The 19,849-nt window shown below is 38.8% G+C and overlaps 1 protein-coding gene across 2 annotated transcripts in view; it reads left to right on the forward strand.

The window, feature by feature from the left end:
* Window positions 1-19,849, forward strand: part of SPTA1 (spectrin alpha, erythrocytic 1) — a 199,218-nt gene that overhangs the window by 95,872 nt on the left and 83,497 nt on the right. For both annotated transcript variants that reach the window (XM_037039373.1, XM_037039374.1), the window contains exons 22-23: window positions 17,898-18,049; window positions 18,820-19,006. In XM_037039373.1, coding sequence (XP_036895268.1) covers window positions 17,898-18,049; window positions 18,820-19,006 — 339 coding nt within the window. The remainder of the gene's footprint in view (window positions 1-17,897; window positions 18,050-18,819; window positions 19,007-19,849) is intronic.

The following is a 19,849-nucleotide window of genomic DNA, read 5'->3' on the forward strand; positions in this document are numbered from 1 at the left end:
AAATATGTTTTTATATATAGTTGGTTCTCTTTTTATTTTAATACTGTTTTCTTTAGCTTTTCAGAAGCTTTTTCTTTTGATGAGATCCCATGTGTCTATTCTTTTCTTTGTGTCCCTTGCTCTAGGGGACATATCAGTAGAAACATTGCTGCATTAAATATTTAAGATTTTCCTGCCTATGTTTTCCTCCAGGACTTGAATGGTGTTATGGCTTATATTTAAATCTTTTGTCCACCTTGAATTTATTTTTGTGTATGGTGTAATTGGGTGACTGAGTTATATTTTTTGCACGTAGCTGTCCAGTTCTCCCAAAACCATTTGTTGAAGGGGCTATTTTTACTCCATTTTATGTTGCTCCCCCTTTGTTAAATATTAATTAATTGTAGAGATGGGTTTATTTCTGGGCTCTCTGTTCTGTTCCATTGGTCCATGTGCTTGTTTTTATGCCAGTACCAGACTGTTTTGATTACAGTGGCCTTGTAATACCATTTGGTATCAGGTAGTGTAATCCCTCCTATTTTACTCTTCTTTCTCAAAATTGCAACAGCTATTTGGTGTCATTTATGGTTCCATATAATTTTTGAAGTGTTTGTTCTATGTCTGTGAAATATGTCATTGGTACTTCAATAGGAATTGCATTGAATCTGTAAATTGCTTTGGGTAGTATGGACATTTTGATGATGTTAATTCTTCCAATCCATGAACACAGTATATGTTTCCATTTGTTTCTGTCTTCCTTGATTTCTTTCTTCAGTGTTGTGTAATTTTGTTCATACAGGTCTTTATACAGGTATTTCATACAGGTATTTTATACAGGTATTTTTCATACAGGTATTTCATACAGTTTCATACAGTTCATACAGGTATTTTATTTTTCTTGTTGCTATATCAACTGGGACTTTTTTTCTTGATTTGTGCTTCTGCTGCTTTACTCTTAGTATACAAAAATGCCTTAGATTTCTGAATATTGACTTTGTATGACCCTGTTTTGCCAAATTCATTTATTGAGTCAAGCAGTTTTTTGGTGGAGTTTATAAGATATTTTCTATGTACAGTATCATGTCATCTGTAAATAATGACAGTTTTTTTCCTGCTTTTAGATTTGGATGTCTTTTATTTCCTTTTCTTCTCTGATTGGTGCCACTAAAACTTCTAATAGTATTTGAATAGAAGTGGTGAAAGTGGACAACCTTGTCTTGTTCCTGATCTTAGTGGAAAAGCTTTTAGTTTTTGCCTACTGAGTATGATGTTGGCTGTAGGTCTCTCATATATGGCCTTTATTTTGTTGAGGAATGCTCCTTCTATTTCACTTTGCTGGGTGACTTTATCATGAATGGGTGCTGTACCTTATCAAATTCTTTTTTTGCATTGATTTATTTGATCATGTGGTTTTTGTCTTTGCTTTTGTTTATGTGATGCATTACATTTACTGATTTTCGAATACTGAACTAAAAAACAAAAACCCCTTGTTGGTTTCAAACTGGCCAAACCAGTTTTCTTCTGGTCTGCTGGCTGCAGCAGAATGAGAGGTAATTAGTATGTTTTTTTCTGTCTTTCGGATCTGCACTCAGCCAGTCTTTTTCACACTGTCCCCAGAGCTAGTCTGGCACATCTCCCAGGTTTCTTGGGTGTGGGATCCAGGTCTTCCTCAGAGGCCTTTTCCCCAGGTTTATGGCTGTGGGCTGGGGTACTGGGGCACATGCTCAGGCAGGCTGCCTAGGTCCCTTCCTAGTGCTATGGGGGTTCTTAGATCCTTCTCTTTCACCTTCTGTGCAACATTGGAGATTGCTACCTGGCTGGGAGGGGAGTAAGTCAAGCGGCTGTTGTGGGAGGATTCCCCAAACAAATATTTCTTGCCATTCCCTTCTGGCTTGTAGTGTTTCTGTTGAGAAATCAGCTGCTAGACTTATTGGAGCTCCCTTATTTGTTACTTCTTTTTTCTCCCTTGATGCTTTAAAGATTCTCTGTGTTTAAAATGTGGCATTTTAATTATGACGTGTCTTGAAGTAGGCCACTTTGGGTTCATCTTGATTGGGACTCTGTGCTTCCTCACTTTGGTGGATTTCCCCTTCTCCTCATTCAGGAAGATTTCTTTCATTATCTTTTCAACAGTGTTTCTATCCCTTTTTCTTTTTATTCTCCTTCTGGAATTCAAATTATTCGAATGTTGCATTTTGTTTTGTCTCGCAGTTCCCTTAAGCTATCTTCATTGTTTAGTCTTTTTTCATGCAGCTTCTCTACCCAGATTATTTCTTTGTGCCTTGTCTTCCAGCTCAATAATTCAGTCCTCTTGTTCATCCAACCAGCTTCATCCCCCTACCTCATAAGCAGTCTGAACCCCTATAGAACTATTATTAATAAATGTGAAGAGGGGTTGCAGATATTATGATATGACAAAAGAAATATGAGATGACTAGAAATAGAAACATGTTGTTATGTGGTAAGAGGAAGGAGAAATAGTAAGAGTTGGTATGGAACCAAGGCAAAGAAAGGAAGAAAGCAAAATTTATGACATAAGTATAACACAAAAGGGCGATGGGAACAATGGGGTAAAAGAGGGAAGAGTATACTATCAGGTTTGAAGTAAAGTTTGAAAGGGAGCAAAATTGCAGATAACCTACAGCAGGATCGATAATAAAACCAATTAAATATAATTTAATAAAGGTGAAACAGGAATAAGAATATTGAAGAAAACAAGTGAATATGAGACATGCTCAGTAAAGAAAAATAATTCTAAAAGAATAGGGGAGGCAAACTAATAAGACTGAAAAGTAAAATCCAGTTTAAGGGAGTGAAAAAAGAGAGAGAAAAAAAAGAAGAAAGAAAGAAATTGGCAGAGAGAAAATAATGCAATAAAATTTCTTACTCAACTGATCAGGAGCAGTACAAAGTTGAAATGGAGTAAGACAGTAGGACAGCATTCTATGAGGTTTAGAGTACTAACAACAAGTGAACAGATAGGAATTCCTTTGGGGAAATAGAGCAATAGCCATGATATTTCACCCTACTAGCCATTTTTTATAAAAGGTGAAAAAGAGATATGACTCTAATTAAAAGGGAAAAAGAATGTGAGCTGACTTTAGAAAGCAAAATGCTTATGCAAGGTTAGATGGTGAGATATGATGAGATTAAGGGATGGAAACTTGGCATAGTGCATCAGAGAATAAAGTTAACCACAATAGTAATAAAGCTCAGGAAGATGACAAAATGGATTTAGTCCAGGCAAGGGTGCTGTGTGAGATTTGGAATAACAATTATCTGATAAGTAATATATAACCTGTGTTCTGGCCAAGAAGGAGGCTTAAGTAGAAACCCCTCACTTCCTCGCACAACCAAAAGGAGGATAACAACCAATCTAAAAACAATAAACAACCAGAAGTGCCAAAAAACCAAACTGCATAGAATTCCAACAACCAAGGGATTAAATAAACATTTGCCCAAATTGGTAGGAGGGATGGAGATGGGCAGCCAGGCAAGTGGAGAGAACCCACAGCAAGGGGGCGAACTACATGGGTGAGGCAGGGCTGGTTGAATGGGACATTAAGAACTCAAATTAGCTATAACTACCACAGGGGGTTACCATGGTGGAAGAAACTCCCAGTCTCACATGAGAGAATTCATCGGAAAGTGGGGTTAGAGCACAGCAAGTGAGCCACATTGCTCCTTTTCTAATACCTCTCCCACAGCCTGTCACAATGCAGCAAAGAAGGTTGCCCCATCCAGGTGAATACTTAAGGCTCCACCATCCTACAACATAACAGGTGTGCCAAGACAAGGAAATATGGCCAAAATGAAAGAACAGATCAAAACTCCAGAAAAAGAGCTAAGTGATGAGGATATAGACAACTTATCTGATGCAGAGTTCAAAACTGGCAATCAGGATGCTCACAGAACTGATTGAACTTAGTCGCAAAATGAAGGAAGAAATGAAGGCTACCCAAAGTGAAAAAAAGTAAAATATATAGGGAACCAATAGTAAAGGGATGGAAACCAGGACTTGAATCAGTGATTTGGAACAAAAGGAAGATATAAATATCCAACCAGAATAGAATGAAGAAACAAGAATCCAAAAAAAAAAAAAAATGAGGAGAGGCTTAGGAACCTATGGGACAACTTTAAATGATATAACATCCAAATCATAGGGGTGCCAGAAGGAGAAGAACAAGAGCAAGAAGTTGAAAACTTATTTGAACAAATAATGAAGGAAAACTTCCCACTTCCAGGAAGTCCAGGAAGCCCAGAGAGTTCCAAAGAAATTGGACCCAGAGAGACACATCATCATTAAATCACCCAACATTGAAGATAAAGAGAGAACCTTAAAAGCAGCAAGAGGAAAGAGAGAATTATATACAAAGGAGTTCCCATAAGACTCTCAGCTGATTTCTCAAAAGAAACCTTACAAGCAAGAAGGGGATGGAAAGAAGTATTCAAAGTCATGAAAGGCAAGGACCTACATCCAAGATTACTCTATCCAGTTAAGCTATCATTTAGAATGGAAGGGCATATGAAGTGCTTCCAGAGCATGTAAAGTTAAAGGAGTACATCATTATCAAACCCTTGTTACATGAAATGTTAAAGGGACTTACCTAAGAAAAATCAAAGATCAAAAACTATGAACAGTAAAATGACAACAAACTTACAACTATCGACTGACCCTAACAAAAAAAAAGCTAAGGAAACAACTAGAACAATAAGAGATTCAGTGAAATGAACATACCACATGAAGGGTTTTCAGTGGGGAGGGGGAGGGGAAGAATGGGGTGAAGGTACAGAGTATAAAAAACATAATTAGTAGGCATAAAATAGACAGGGAGAGGTTAAGAATGGTATAGGAACAGAGAAGTTGAAGAACTTATATGTACAACCCAGTATATGTACATATACTTGTACATATGTTCATATGTTCAAGTATATGTACATATGTTCATGTATATGGACATGAACTAAGGGGAGGAATGCTGGAGGGTTGGGGGATGCAGCGTAGAGGGGGGATAAAAGGAGAAAATTGGGAAAACTGTAATAGAATAATCAATAAAATATACTTAGAAATATATAATCTAAATAAAAAAATAAAAGACCAAGAGTAGTGTGCTGTTGGAATATGAGTGAAGTGAAAGAGGAAAAATTAAAATGCAATATGAAAGGGAGAGTAAAGAAAACAAATCATGAAGTCAAACAAACCAACTAAAACTAATTAAATGAAAAGAAGAGGAATTAAAAAATGTAAGTTCTGGAGGACAGCAAAGTGATATATGTCTCAGCTGCTGGTGCTCGTCTGATTTCTTCCCGGATCTGTCTTTGGTCTTCTCACAGCTCCAAGTCTTATTATCTTACACTTGGAAAGAAAGCCTCCTTCTGACTTTAAGCCTGCCTAGAGGGTTTTGCTGGTCTTTCTAGATGAAGCAGGCAGAGGGGGGCTGGGCTCCATTTTTTTCCCCTTTCCCCTGGTTCTTCTACAGAAATGGGTGCTCAGTTTGGGCTACAGTATTCTATTCACATGTGTCCAGTTCCCAGCTCACACCCTCGCAGCACTCTGTGGCCAACACTGTCCACTCTGTGCATATGTGCCAGGCCAGTGCCTATAGTCCACCCCACTGTGCAACCAACATTTTGATTAGGTGCACTGAGTGGGAAACAAATCTCACCCCTCATCCTCCTTCTTTGTTGACCTGGGTGCTACATGTGTGCAAAGTTTCTTTAGGGCAGAAACTTTGGATTAAGTCTCTCTGGGCACTGCTACCTCTCTGCACCCACACTGCCCTCCTTTGATCAATCTGTGAGATGTTCTGAGTGAGAGTAACTTGTGTCCCCACTTCTTCTTCTTCACTGGCCCTGCCACTGCATTTGAGAGGTCCTTGCACAATGGCTGAGATCCTTTCTAAAAAATATATTTTCAATGTTGTTCAAGTACATTTGTCTCCATTTTCCTGCAACCACTTTCCCCTATCCACCCCCACCTCCTACCCTCATTCCTACCCACCTTTGAGTTTGTCCACGGGTCCTTTATACATCTTCCTTAATGACTCTTCTCTTTATTTCCCCCTTTATCCCCCTCCCCTCTCCCCACTGGTTACTGTCACTTTGTTCTTTATTTGGTCTCTGATTGTGTTTTGCTAATTTGTTTTGTTGATTAGGTTCCACTTATAGATGAGATCACATGGTATTTATTTTTCACTGCCTGGCTTATCCTCTTTTGAGTGAATTCCCCTTGCATCTGGACAGCCATTCCTAACAAGTGCCAGACTTTCTACACAGACCAACTCTTTGACCAGTCCAGAGACTATCTGGGTCACTGCCGGTTGCAGCCTGTCTCTTCTCCCATCTCTAGGTGTTGCCCATCTCCCCATTTTCTCTGGTACTATTCCAGTCAGTGACTGCTGCCCCAGATAGTAACTGCTGTCCTAGGGTACTCCTCTGGCTGTGTGTCTCTTATTGCATCTTTATCACCCCAGTGACTTTAAGTATCCAGGCATCTCCTGGTGAAGGTTTGTGATTTCCCTGCTCTGGGAGAGGAGGAGCCTCTAAGTTGCAATCACTGACCTGGCTGTACTCCAATGCTCCCACCACAGCCATGGTGGGAGCCCAGACACGTTCCCATCAGCTTACAGAATGTCCTTACCATCTGTTTTTAAAAGTCCTCTGCAATCCTTGTCTTCCAAATTTAATAGCAGCTGGGATTCTGTTGGAGGTTCACTATGTTGTTCAGGAGATTGCCTAGGTGTCCCAGTTGGGTGCACAAGCAAGTGGGTTCAACTCCCACCTAACTTGCCACCATCATCTTCAGAAGATTGATCTTTACTTACTATCACTTTGATTATTTTGTGTCAGTTTCTCTGGCTGGAAATATTTCTACTAAGAATCAGATGACAGTTTTATGTAAGCTTCTTTGTAGGTAACAATATTTTTCTTGCTGTTTTTAAGATTCTCTCTTCATCTTTAACTTTTGCCATTTTAATTATTCTCTATCTTGGCATGGGCCTCTTTGGGTTCAGGTTCTTTGGTACTCTCTGTGCTCCTTGGGCCTGTGTCTTTTTTCTTCACTAATTTAGGGAAATTTTCATTCCTTATTTCCTTTTTTAAATATATTTTATTGATTATGCCATTACAGTTGTTCTATTCCCCCCTTCATTCCCCTCCACCAGCACACTCCCTCCCCCACCATTCTGCCCCCATTAGTTTATAACCACGTGTCTCAATTTCTTTAGATTCTGTATTTCCCCCACTATTCTCGCCCTCCCCCTTCTCTATTTTCTACCTACTGTCTATTTTCTGTACCTTCTCCCCACTTCATCTCCTCCCACTCCCCTGTTGCTAACCCTCCATGTGTTCTCCATTTCTATGGTTCCACTCCTGATCTAGCTGTCCTCTTGGTTTGCTTTTGTTTTAGGTGTGGTTGTTAATAACTGTGAGTTTGCTGTCCTTTCACTGTTCATATTTTTCATCTTCTTTTTCTTATATAAGTCCCTTTAGCATTTCATATAATAAGGGCTTGGTGATGATGAACTCCTTGAACTTGACCTTATCTGAGAAGCACTTTATCTGTCCTTCCATTCTAAATGAAAGTTTTGCTGGATAAAGCAATCTTGGCTGTAGGTCTGGATTTCATGACTTGGAATACTTCTTTCCAGCCCCTTCTTGCCTGTAAGGTCCCTTTTGAGAAATCCGCTGACAGTCTGATGGGTACTCCTTTGTAGGTGACTGTCCCCTTATTTCTTGCTGCTTCTAGGATTCTCCCCTTCATTTTAGTCTTGGCTAATGTAATTATGATGTGCCTTGGTGTGTTCCTTCTTGGGCCCACCTTCTTTGGGACTCTCTGAGCGTCCTGGATTTCCTGGAAGTCTATTTGCTTTGCCAGACTGGGAAAGTTCTCCTTTATTATTTGTTCAAATAACTGTTCTACTCGTGGCTGTTTCTTTCCCCCTTCTGGTACCCCTATAATCCGGATGTTGGAACTTTTAAAAATGTCCTGGAGGTTCCTAAGCCTCTCCTCATTTTTTTTTGAATTCTCACTTCTTCATTCCTTTCTGGTCAGATGTTTTGTTCTTCCTTCTGGTCCATCCCATTGATTTGAGTCCCAGTTTCCTTTCCATCGCTATTGGTTTCCTGGACATCTCCCTTCATTTCAATTAGTTTAGCCTTCATATGTTCCTCTAATTTGTGACTATAATCAACCAGTTCTGTGAGCATCCTGATAAACAGTGTTTTGAACTGTGCATCTGAGAGGCTGGCTATTTCTTGGTCACTTAGAGTTATCAGCTCTGGGACTTTGACTTTTTCTTGGGCCATCTTTTGGGCTGTTTGTGCCTGTTATGTAGCAGGATCGGAGCCCTAGCTGTTCACCAGAGCAAGGCAACTCAGTTGCTGGGTTGTGACACTGTATGTGGGGCCGGGGTCAAAGAGGAGCAATGGCAAACCGTCTGCCACCTCCCGCTGCGGCCCCCACAGGTGCGGCAGCTGCCACCGTCACCAGGCCCACGTGTTTCGTTCCACTGCACACGAGTGTGCCACCGCTGTCAGCCCTCCACCACTGGGTTCGCCCCCTGGGGCCTGCATGGTCCGTCTCACTGTGCGTGAATGTGCGACCGAGGTCAGTCTGCCCCACACCCTGACTGGGTCCGGGACAATTTCGTGCCTAGGTCGGGGGATCTGTCCTGCCCGATCCTGCTACGCTGCTGGCTCCGCCCCTCTTACCGTCCCAGTTGAATGGTTAGTTGTTGTGGGACTTCCGTATAATTCAATTTTCTGGTTTTTGGCTATGTCTTTGTTCTCCAAACCTTTGTTGTATTCAAACTTGGTTGTGGGAGAAGGCACAGTGTTTCCACTTATGCCTCCATCATGGCGGAAGTCCTCATTCCTTATTTCTTCAAGTAAATTCTCAATCTCTTGTTCTCTCTTTTATCCTTTGGTACCCCTATTTTTTGGATAATTACATTTATTATGTCCAAGTGGTTTCTTTAACGTATTTTCTTTTTTTTTTTAGGTTGGATATAAACTCATTTTTTTTTTACATTTAGATTTATTTAATTACTGCTAAAGTACAGTTATTTGCCTTATATTCCCAACCCTGCCTATACCCCAGTGATCCCCACCTCCCTCCCATTTTGCCCCCCCCCCTTATTTATTGCATATGTGCCCCTTATACTTGTTCTTATGAATCCGTGCCCTTTTCACCTGTGATTCTCTCTTCTCTCCCCTCTGGTCCCTGTCAGCCTGTTCTGTATTTCAGTGTCTTCGGTCATATTTTGCTGGCTTGTTTGTTTTGTTGTTTAGGTTCCTGTTAAAAGTGAGATCATATGGTATTTGTCTTTCATAGCCTGGCTTATTTCACTCAGCATAATGCTTTCCAGTTCCATCCATCCATGCTGTTGCAAAGAGTATGAGCTCCTTTTTTCTTTCTGCTGCATAGAATTTCATTGGGTAAATGTACCAGAGTTTTTGATCCATTCATTTACAGATGGGCATCTGGGTTGCTTCCAACTCTTGGCTATTGTAAATTGTGCTACAATGAATATTGGGGTGCATAGGTTCTTTGGATTGGTGTTTCAGGGTTCTTAGAATATACTCCTAACATGAACTGCTGGATCAAAAGGCATGTTAATATTTAGTTTTCTTAGAAAATTCCACACTGTATTCCATAATGGAAGTACCAGTCTACAATTCCTCCAACAATGAACTAGGTCCCCTTTTCCCCACAACCTCTACAACATTTGTTGTTTGTTGCTTTGTTTATGATGGCCATTCTGACTGGTGTAAAGTGGTATCTCATTGTGGTATTAATTTGCATCTCTCTGATAGCTAGCAATATTGACCATCATTTCATGTGTCTCTGGATCTTCTGTATGTCCTCCTTGGAGAAGTGTCTGTTCAAGCTCTATGCCCATTTTTTAACTGGGTTGCTCGTCTTCTTTCAGTGGACTTGAGTGAGTTCTTTGTGTATTTTGGAGATTAAACCATTGTATGAGGAATCATTGGCAAATATGTTTTCCCAAAGAGTTGCTTCCCTTTATGTTGATACTGTTTTCCTTAGCCATGCAGAAGCTTTTAATTTTGATGAGATCCCATTTGTTTATTCTTTCCTTTATGTCCCTTGCTTTAGGGGACATATCAGTAAAAATCTTGCTGCATGAAATATCTGAGATTTTCCTGCCAGTGTTCTCCTCTAGGACTTTAATGGTGTTACCGCTTATATTTAAGTCTTTTATTCACCTTGAATTTATTTTGGTGTATGGTGTAAGTCGGTGTACAAGTTTCACCTTTTTGCATGTAGCTGTCTAATTCTCCCAACACCATTTGTTGAAGAGGGTATCTTTACTCCATTTTATGTTACTGCCCCCTTTGTGAAATATTAGTTGATTGTAGAGAGTTCGGTTCATTTCTGAGATCTCTGTTTTGTTTCATTGGCATGTGTGCCTGTTTTTATGCCAGTACAAGGATGTTTTGATTACAGTGACCTTGTAATACAGTTTGATATCAGGTATTGTGACTCCTCCTACTTTGTTCTTCTTTCTCAAAATTACGGTTGCTATTCGGGGTCATTTGTGGTTCCATATAAATGTTTGAAGTGTTTGTTCTATGTCTCTGAAATATTCCACTAGTACTTTTATAGGTATTGCATTGATCTGAAATTGCTTTGGGTAGTATGGACATTTTTATTTTATTTATTTATTTATTTATTTTTAATTTAAATATTGTTCAGGTACAGTTTTCTGTTTTATATTCCCAGCCCTGCCCACCCCCCACCCTTAGTTATTGTCCATGTTTCCTTTACACTTGTTCATGTGAGTCCATCCCCTTTTCCCCTATGATTCTCTCCCCTCTCCCCTCTGGACCCTGTCAGTCTGTTCCATATTTGAGTGCCATTGGTCATATTTTGCTTGCTTGTTTGTTCTGTTGTTTAGATTTCTGTTAATGGTGATATCATATGGTATTTGTCTTTCACTACCTGGCTTATTTCAGTCAGCATAATGCTTTCCAGTTCCATCCATACTGTTGCAAAGGGTAATAGTTCCTTCTTCCTTTCTGCAGCACAGAATTCCATTGTGTTAATGTACCATAGTTTTTTTGATCCAGTCATTTACCGATGGGCATCTAGGTTGCTTTCAAATCTTGGCTATCGTAAATTGTGCTGCTATGAATATCTGGGTAGTATGGACATTTTGATGATGTTAATTCTTGCAATCCATGAACATGGTATATGTTTCCATTTATTTGTGTCTTCCTTGATTTCTTCCTTCAGTGTTGTGTAATTTTCTGCATATAGGTCTTTTACCTCATTGGTTAGGTTTATTCCCAGATATTTTATTTTTGCTTTTGCTATATCAAATAAGATTTTTTTCTTGATTTGTGTTTCTGCTGATTCATTGTTAGTATAAAAATGCCTTTGATTTCTAGATATTGACTTGTAACCCACTGATTTGCTAATTCTTTTTTTAGTTTGAAAAGTTTTTTGGTAGAGTTCATAGAATTTTCCATGTACACTATCATGTCATCTGCAAACAGCGAGTTTTATTTCCTCCTTTCCTATTTGGTTGCCTTTTATTTCCGTTTCTTTTCTGATCACTGTGGCTAAAACTTCCAATACTATATTCAATAGAAGGGTGAAAGTGGACAACCTTGTCTTGTTCCTGATCTTAGTGAAAAACATTTTAGTTTTTGCCCATAGAGTATGATGTTGGCTATAGGTCTTTCATATATGACCTTTATTATATTGAGGAATGCTCCGTTTATTCCCACTTTTCTGAGTACCTTTATCATAAATGGATTTTTTACCTTATCAAAAGCTTTTCCTACATCTATTGATATGATTATGTTGTTTTTGTCTTTTCTTTTGTTTATGTGATGTATTACATTTACTGATTTGCAGATATTTAGACATCCTTGCATCCCTGGGATGAATCCCACTTGGTTGTGGTGTATGATATTTTTGATGTATTGTTGGATGCAATTTTCCAAAATTTTGTTGAGGATTTTAGCATCTATGTTCATCAGGGATATTGGCCTGAAGTTTCTTTCTTTGTTGTGTCTCTATCTGGTTTTGGAATTAGGATGATGCTGGCTTCATAAAAAGAGTTTGGGAGTTTCCCATCATTTTGGATTTTTTGTGAAGAGTCTGTGAAGACAAGTCTGTGAAGACATCACACAAAATCCCTGGACCAGATGGTTTCACAGGAGAATTCTACAAAAATTTAAGGAAGAGATAACCCCTATTATCTCTTCCTTAAATTTTTGTAGAATTCTCCTGTGAAACCATCTGGTCCAGGGATTTTGTGTGATGGGAGTTTTTTATGAATGCTTAAATTTCATCTGGTGTTATTGGTCTGTTGAGGCTTTCTACTTCTTCTTCACTGAGTTTTAGAAGATTATATTTTTCTAGAAATTTTTCCTTTCACCTAGATTTTCAAATTTCTTGGCATACAGCTCTGCATAGTAATTCCTTACAATCCGTTCTTTCTCTCTGGTATCAGTTGTAATTACTCCTCTTTCATTTCTGATTGTGTTTATTTGTGTCTTCTCTTCTTTTCTTAATGAATCTACTTAAAGGCTTGTCTATTTTGTTTATCTTTCAAAAAAAAAACAGCTCCTGGATTCATTGATTCTTAGAATTGTGCTGTTAGTCTCTATGTCATTTAATTCTCTTCTGATCTTGGTTATTCCCTTTCTTCTACTTGCTCTGGGCTCTTTTTGTTGTTTTTCCTCTATTCTTGCAGGTGTAGGGTTAGGTTTTTTTGAAATGTTTCTATCTTCATTAGGTAAGCCTGCATTGGTATGAACTTCCCTCTCAGGACTGCCTTCACTTTGTCCCATAAGTTCTGCTTTGTTGTGATTTCATTCTCATTTGTTTCCAGAAAATTTTTGATTTCTTCCCTAAGGCATTCTTGACCCATTCATTGTTCAATAGGATACCATTGAGTTTCTATGATCTTGGGTATTTTGGTTTTCTTTTTCTTTTCCTGTTGGTTTCTAATTTCAGTCCCCTGTGGTCAGAGAAAATGCTTAGTACAATTTCAATTTTCTCGAATTTTTTAAGGCCCGTTTTGTGTGCTATCTTGTGGTCTATCTTTGAAAATGTTCCATGTATATTTGATAAGAATGTGTATTTAGCTTCTTTGGGATGAAGGGCTCTCTATATATCACTTAAGCCCATTTCATCTAGGGTTTTGTTTAGTGCAGCCCTATCTTTGTTGATATTTTGTTTGGGAGATCTGTCCATTTTTGACAGTTGGGTGTTAAAATGCCCTACTATAATTGTGTTATTGTCAATCTCTCTCTTGAGGTTCTCTAAGATTTTTAAAATATATTTGGGTGCTCCTATTTTGGGTGCATATATATTTACGGTGTTAATGTCTTCTTGGTGGATTCTTCCCTTGAGTATTATGAAGTAACCTTCTGGGTCTCTGTTTATGGCTCTTTTTTGAAGTGCTTTTTGTCTGATATGAGAATTGCTACCCCAGCTTTTTTCTCATGTCTGTTTGCTTGTAAAAGTTGTTTCCAGCTTTCACTTTTAGTCTGTGATGGTCTTTTGTCCTGAGGTGGGTCTCTTGTAGGCAGCATATGTGTGAGTCATTCTTTCTTATCCATTCAGCTATTCAATATCTTTTGATTGAAGCATTTAATCTATTTATGTTTAAGGTTATTATTGATAGGTACTTATTCATTGCTATTTTTGTACCTGTGTTCCTCTGTCTCTCTCTTTTCCTTCCTTTCCTTAAAGCAGTTCTTTTAGTAATTCTTTTAGAGCTGGTTTGGTGGAGGTATATTCTTTTATGCTTCTTTTCTCTTTGAAGCTCTTTATTTGTCCTTCTATCTTGATTGAGAGCCTTGCTGGGTAAAGTAGCCTTTGTTGTAGACCTTTGGATCTCATTAGTTGGAATATTTCTTTTTTTACAATATATTTTATTGATTATACCATTACAGTTATTCTATTCCCCCCTTTCATTCCCATCCACCCTGTACACCCCTCCCCCACCATTCCCCCCCTTTAGTTTATGACCATGTGTCTCAAGTTCTTTAGATTCTATATTTCCCCTTCTATTCTTGCCCTCCCCTCTATCTATTTTCTACCTACTGTCTATGCTATTTTCTGCACTTTCTCCCTCCTTCTCCTCCTCCCACTCCCCTGTTGCTAACCCTCCATGTGTTCTCCATTTCTATGCTTCCACTCCTGATATAGCTGTCCTCTTGGTTTGCTTTTGTTTTAGGTATGGTTGTTAATAACTGAGAGTTTGCTGACCTTTCACTGTTCACATTTTTCATCTTCTTTTTCTTATATAAGTTCCGTTAACATTTTATATAATAAGGGCTTGGTGATGATGAACTTTTAAAATTTACTCTTATTTGAGAAGCACTTTATCTGTCCTTCCATTCTAAATGAAATATTTCTTGCCATTCTCTTTCTTGCTTCTATTCTCTTCTCTTCTCTTTTCTTCTTAGTGTTTCCACTGAGAAATCAGTAGCTAACTTTATTGGGGCTCTCTTGTATGTTACTTCCTTTTTCTTTCTTGCTGCCTTTAAGATTCTCTCTTTGTCTTGGACTTTTACCATTTTAATGATGATGTGTGTTGAAGTTGGCCTCTTTGGTTTCCTCTTGATTTGGACTCTGTGTTTCCTGTATTTGTGTGACTTTTTCTCTCATCAACTTAGGGAAGTTTTGTAATATTAATTTTTTAAATGTTTTTTATCATTTGCACTTCTTCTCCTTATGGCATCCGTATTATTCAAATATTATTATGTTTCATATTGTCTTGCATTTCTCTTAATCCCTCTTCGTTCTTTTTGAGCCTTTTTCCCCTTTCTTGCTCTTTCTGGGAGATTCTTTCTACTGTGTCCTCCAATTCGCTGATCTGATCTTCTGCCTCATCGATCCTGCTTTTCATTCTTTCTACTGTATTCTTCAGGTCCAAAATTGTATTCTTCATTTCCTCTTGGCCTTTGCTGATAGTTTCTATTTTCTTTTTCATGGTGATATAGTTTGCGGAGAGCTCATTGTAGCTCCCCTCTAGTTTCTGGTAGCTCATTGTGAGCTCTTTGAATTTCCTGATTACTAGTGCTTTGAATTCAATATCTGATAGCTGACTTTCCTCGCTTTCATCTAACATTATGTCTGAGATTTCCACCTTTTCTTTCATTTGGGCATTGTTTCTTTGTCTTTCTATTGTTTATGAGACTCTTCTTGTTAGCCTCAGCTTCTTAAATTGATCTGTTCTGACTCCCTGGGTTTATAGTGTGCTGTTTTGTGGTAGAATACCTGTGAGATTCAGTGGTGCAGTCTCCTGCAGGTATCTTGATGTTCTCCGCTTCCACCTACTCCTCTCTTTGTGTGTGTGTGATCAGTTGGAGGGAGAGGCAAAATTGTTTAGAACAGCAGGAGAGTACTTTATGATATTTATACTCACAGCCGGTAGAGAAGAGATAGAAGATCTTTAGGCTCTATATAGTGTTAACTGTAATCTTCAACCCAATTTGCCACTTTTAAGAAAGGATAGACCAAAGGTAAGTCTCTTGTTTGGGAGGGAAGACTTGTGAGTTGTATTTAGAAAGCAGTGAGGTTGAGGGTGGTCAGATTTTGAGGTAAGGTGAGAGTAAAGTCCTGTAGGTATCTTGATGTTCTCCACTTCCACCTACTCTTTTTTTTGTCTGTGTGTTATCAGTTGGAGTGGGAGGCAAAATGGTTTATGACATTGGGAGAGTATTTTATGATATTTACAGTCACATCCAGTAGAGAAGAGATATAAGATCTTTAGGCTATATATAGTGTTAAGTGTAATCTTCTACCCAACTTGCGACTTTTAAGAAAGGATGGACCAAAAATAGGTCTCTTGTTGGGGAGGGAAGGCTTGCGAGTTGCATCTAGAAAGCATTGAGGTTGCAGGCAGTCAGATTTTAAGGTAAGGTGAGAGAAAGGAGTAATAACTAGGTGTAGCGTGTGAGCAAAAAAAGTGCTGGGGAACTGTGGGTTGATTGCACTGTTCTTCAGTAGATCTGCCAGGACTTTCTCCCAGGAGTACAGGAACTGGAATCACTCTGTCCTGCTCTGTTGCCATCTTCCTTCCCCACTCTCTCTCTCTCTCTTTATTCTTTTTCTTTTTGCTGCTCTGATTGAGAGTTTTTTGCTACCTTGTCTTCTAGACTGCTGATTCAATCTCTTATTTTATCTTATCTGCTGTTCATTTCTTCTTTGGGGGGGAAAATAAATTTTTTGTTCCTTGATGTTTGCTGCCTCTTATGTGTTGTTTCTTTGTATTAGGTAGATATTCCTTGTCTCCTTGTCTTGATAAAGTGTACTTATGTAGTTGGTGATCTGTCCGTTCCAGTAGCAAAGTCTCCCTGTTCACCTGACCCGGTGTTCTAGGAGTGTTCCTTGTGTGGGTTTTTTGTGCCCTTTTGTTGCAGTTGAACATTTCTTGCTTTTGGCACATCTGTGGGTGGTTTACCCTCAGGACAAGTATGTGTGAGAATTGGCCATGCTCACAGTGTGCCATGATCAGAGTGGCCATGATCGCTGTGTGTGGGCTGGCCCTATTAAGTGTAGTCCACCCTAACAGGGTCTGGTTCTTGCCTAGATCTCCCCTTGGTTGTGCTGCTTTTTGAACTAATTAGGTTGTTCTCTGTTGTTGTCTGAAGCCAGCCTCTTTGGATGGACTCTGCTGCAGGATAATATCACAAACTGCCTGTGACTGGCCTTGGGTTACCTGTTAGAAGCTTCAAAATGATCCATTGTTGATAGCTGCCTCTACTGGGCCTATGTGCACATGGGAGAGGCTAAGGTGTATTGAGACCAGGTGCCACCAGTACCAGAGTTGGGGCTGGTCAGCAAAAGGCACATGGCACCTCAAAACTCACCACTGCCTGTTAAACTCTGCCACTGAAATACCCTTGAGCAGTACAAAAATTGTGTAATGCAGGTTCTCAGGGAGTCAGCAGGTAGATGCAAATTGTATTCACTTGTTTAATAAAGATTCAAACTCAGCAAAAGTCTCAGAGTACACTAAGGCAACCACAATCTGCCTGAGGCCTGCAGAACTTTTTTGTGTAGCAGGGTCTCAGGGAGTTTTCAGGGTGGAACTACTAGAATCTATCAAGCTAAAAAAGAGTAAAATTTGGCTTTGAGGACGGAGGGCCCAGTACTGGAACCATGGCTCTTGTTGAAGCTCAAGTAATTTTTTATATTCTAATACTTGATTAATCTCCAGAAGTGATTGGGGAAAGAAGAGAGGTTAGAATATTGTTAATCTGAGGGCAAGTAAAATTTTAAAGAAGCAACATGTTTTATTACCAAATAAGTTGTGTCAGTCTCCCCTTTTTTTCTCCTTAGATTTCTCCATTTCACCACATTATTTTCTGAGGAGACTAACTTCAGAGTGCTTAGTATAGCACAACATGCAATATACTTCATGGGGATCAGAATTATATTTAAGCACAAAACATTCACATAGGTGAATTTCAGGACAACACAATTTTTTGGATGTCTGGGGCAAGGATAGGCTAAGAAACGGTATTGTACAGTTTTGTCATACACAGATGCTCCACCACCAAGAAGATCGATTTAATTTAGGCACCATGTTTTTTTTTTGTTGTTGTTGTTGTTTATCATTCCTACTGGATAAGTTGTTCCATCATTAAAAGAACTATATTTGGTTTTTGAAAATGTCATCAAGGTTAAAGGTCTAACATTAGTCAATTTAACATGTCAGATTTCTCGATTTCAGAAACTTATTTCTGTAATTCCTGCCACTCACTATTTATATTCTTTTTAATATATGGCAATTATAATGCTCCTCCTATAAGTGATGTTTTGCTTCTCTTAGCCACAAGTTTGTGCTTAGAGACTTAGTTGAACTCTTTCCTATTTGTGGCTTTTCCAAGAACTAAAAAAGAGTTGTGATCTGCTCTCCCTTCAGGACTGGTGGAAGGTGGAAGCTGATGATCACCAGGGCTTTGTGCCAGCTGTCTACGTCAGGAAACTGGCCCATAATGAGTTTCCTATGCTTCCTCAGCGCTGGCAAGAAGAACCAGGCAATATTACCAAGCGTCAGGAACAGATTGAGAACCAGTGAGTTCTAGAGGCTGGAGGGCTGGACAGATGTTTGCCTAAAAATTTCCTATTGGTTAAAGACACTTCTCACGACTGCACCTGTTAGATTAGAGGGGCTAAAAGTAAACTTATTATCCTGTAAATGCTTCAGTTTTTTACATAAGGACAGGAAACTATAGCACCATTAAGTCAATTGACTGAGGTTAGACTTAATAGACTCCTTGTCCAGCAAGGTTTCAAAAAGGTATCCTGACTTCCACATGAATTTTGTTTATTCTACCAGGCTGTTTCCTATCCAGTTATCAGTAGGCATGTCAATATCTGACTTCTATAAAGTTTTGCTGGTCACACTTGAAACAATGCTGTTTTTATTATTTTAAAATGGAACAACGGCCCTGGCTGCTGTGGCTCAGTGGATTGAGCCCCAGCCTGCAAATCAAAGAGTTGCCAGTTTGATTCACAGTCAGAACACATGCCTGGGTTGCTGACCAGGTCCCCAGTCAGGGCATGTGAGAGGAAACCACACATTGATGTTTCTTTCTCTCCCTTTCTCCCTCCCTTTCCCTCTCTCTAAAAATTAATAAATAAAATCTTAAAAAAATGAAACAATGTATGTTTCCCTGATTTCAATGCTATTTTTCTTCTGTGTGTATTTCTTTTCTCCTTTACTATTTTCCTTTGATTCTCTCTTTTACCCCTTTCATTCTCTCTCTTGTCCTGCTTCTACTCTTCTGTGTTTTCTTCATCTTTTATTTCAGCTTTCTAATTCTCTTCACTTATACACATAGGTACCACTCTCTCCTTGATCGGGCAGAAGAACGCAGACGTCGTCTATTACAACGTTACAATGAGTTTTTGCTGGCCTATGAGGCAGGTGATATGCTGGACTGGATCCAAGAGAAAAAGGCAGAAAACACAGGCATAGAACTAGATGATGTTTGGGAGCTGCAGAAAAAGTTTGATGAATTCCAAATGGTGAGAAGAAAGGACCATTTCTTCCAGATAGTTTTGTGAGGATTATTATTGTTTCCTTTTCTCCCATATCTCCTCCTAAGTAATTCCTTAACTTCAAGTTTAATAAATGTCTTCCCAAATCTACTGAGAGTTCCACATGTTAAATCTTTATGTTGCTGTTATAGCTGCAAGGAGAATGCAGAAGAAATTACTCACCCCAACTTTGCAGTCTGCAGTTGCTGGCTACATGGAGTAGTGATCAAGTACTGCATGGAGTAGTGACCTTCCTGGGTTCTTCAAAACTTGACCTATACTGTGCTGTGTTCCTAATGCCCAGACTGAGATGGAACATTGTTGGACTCTGTGTAAAGTCTAATTATGTGGCAGAAGTTGGGTGGGAAGATGGAAAGAACAACTTGACTTTAAAGCTAGGCAATTTACAATTTTCCACCTACTTAAAACCCTTCTTTCCTCCTTTATTCTTTCAAACTCATTTTATTATTTTGACTAGTAGTTAGAATACATCCTTTCTTTTTGATGATAAATTATAATGAATTTCAAAGTGATAGATGATAGATAGATAAATAAGTAGATATAGAGATTATATTTTATTTTTTAGAGGTATGTGAAAAAAGTGAAAGAATGGAAAAAACGAGTAAAATTATATAATAACACCAAGAATGAGACTTCCATAGGAAAACTCATTGAAAATTTATTGCATAATGTAAGGAATAATATTATCACCGTAGAAATTATGATAAACTCCCTACAGCTGTTTCTTACAGCATGCCTTAATATAAGTAGATTGCAACTCAGTCAATGAAGTTCTGTAGAAGGGGTAGGAGTTTATGTTGGCAGAAAATA

The sequence above is a fragment of the Sturnira hondurensis genome, unplaced genomic scaffold (genome assembly GCF_014824575.4).
Source record: "Sturnira hondurensis isolate 20B ecotype Veracruz unplaced genomic scaffold, ASM1482457v3 Scaffold0025370, whole genome shotgun sequence".
Classification (NCBI taxonomy): Eukaryota; Metazoa; Chordata; class Mammalia; order Chiroptera; family Phyllostomidae; genus Sturnira; species Sturnira hondurensis.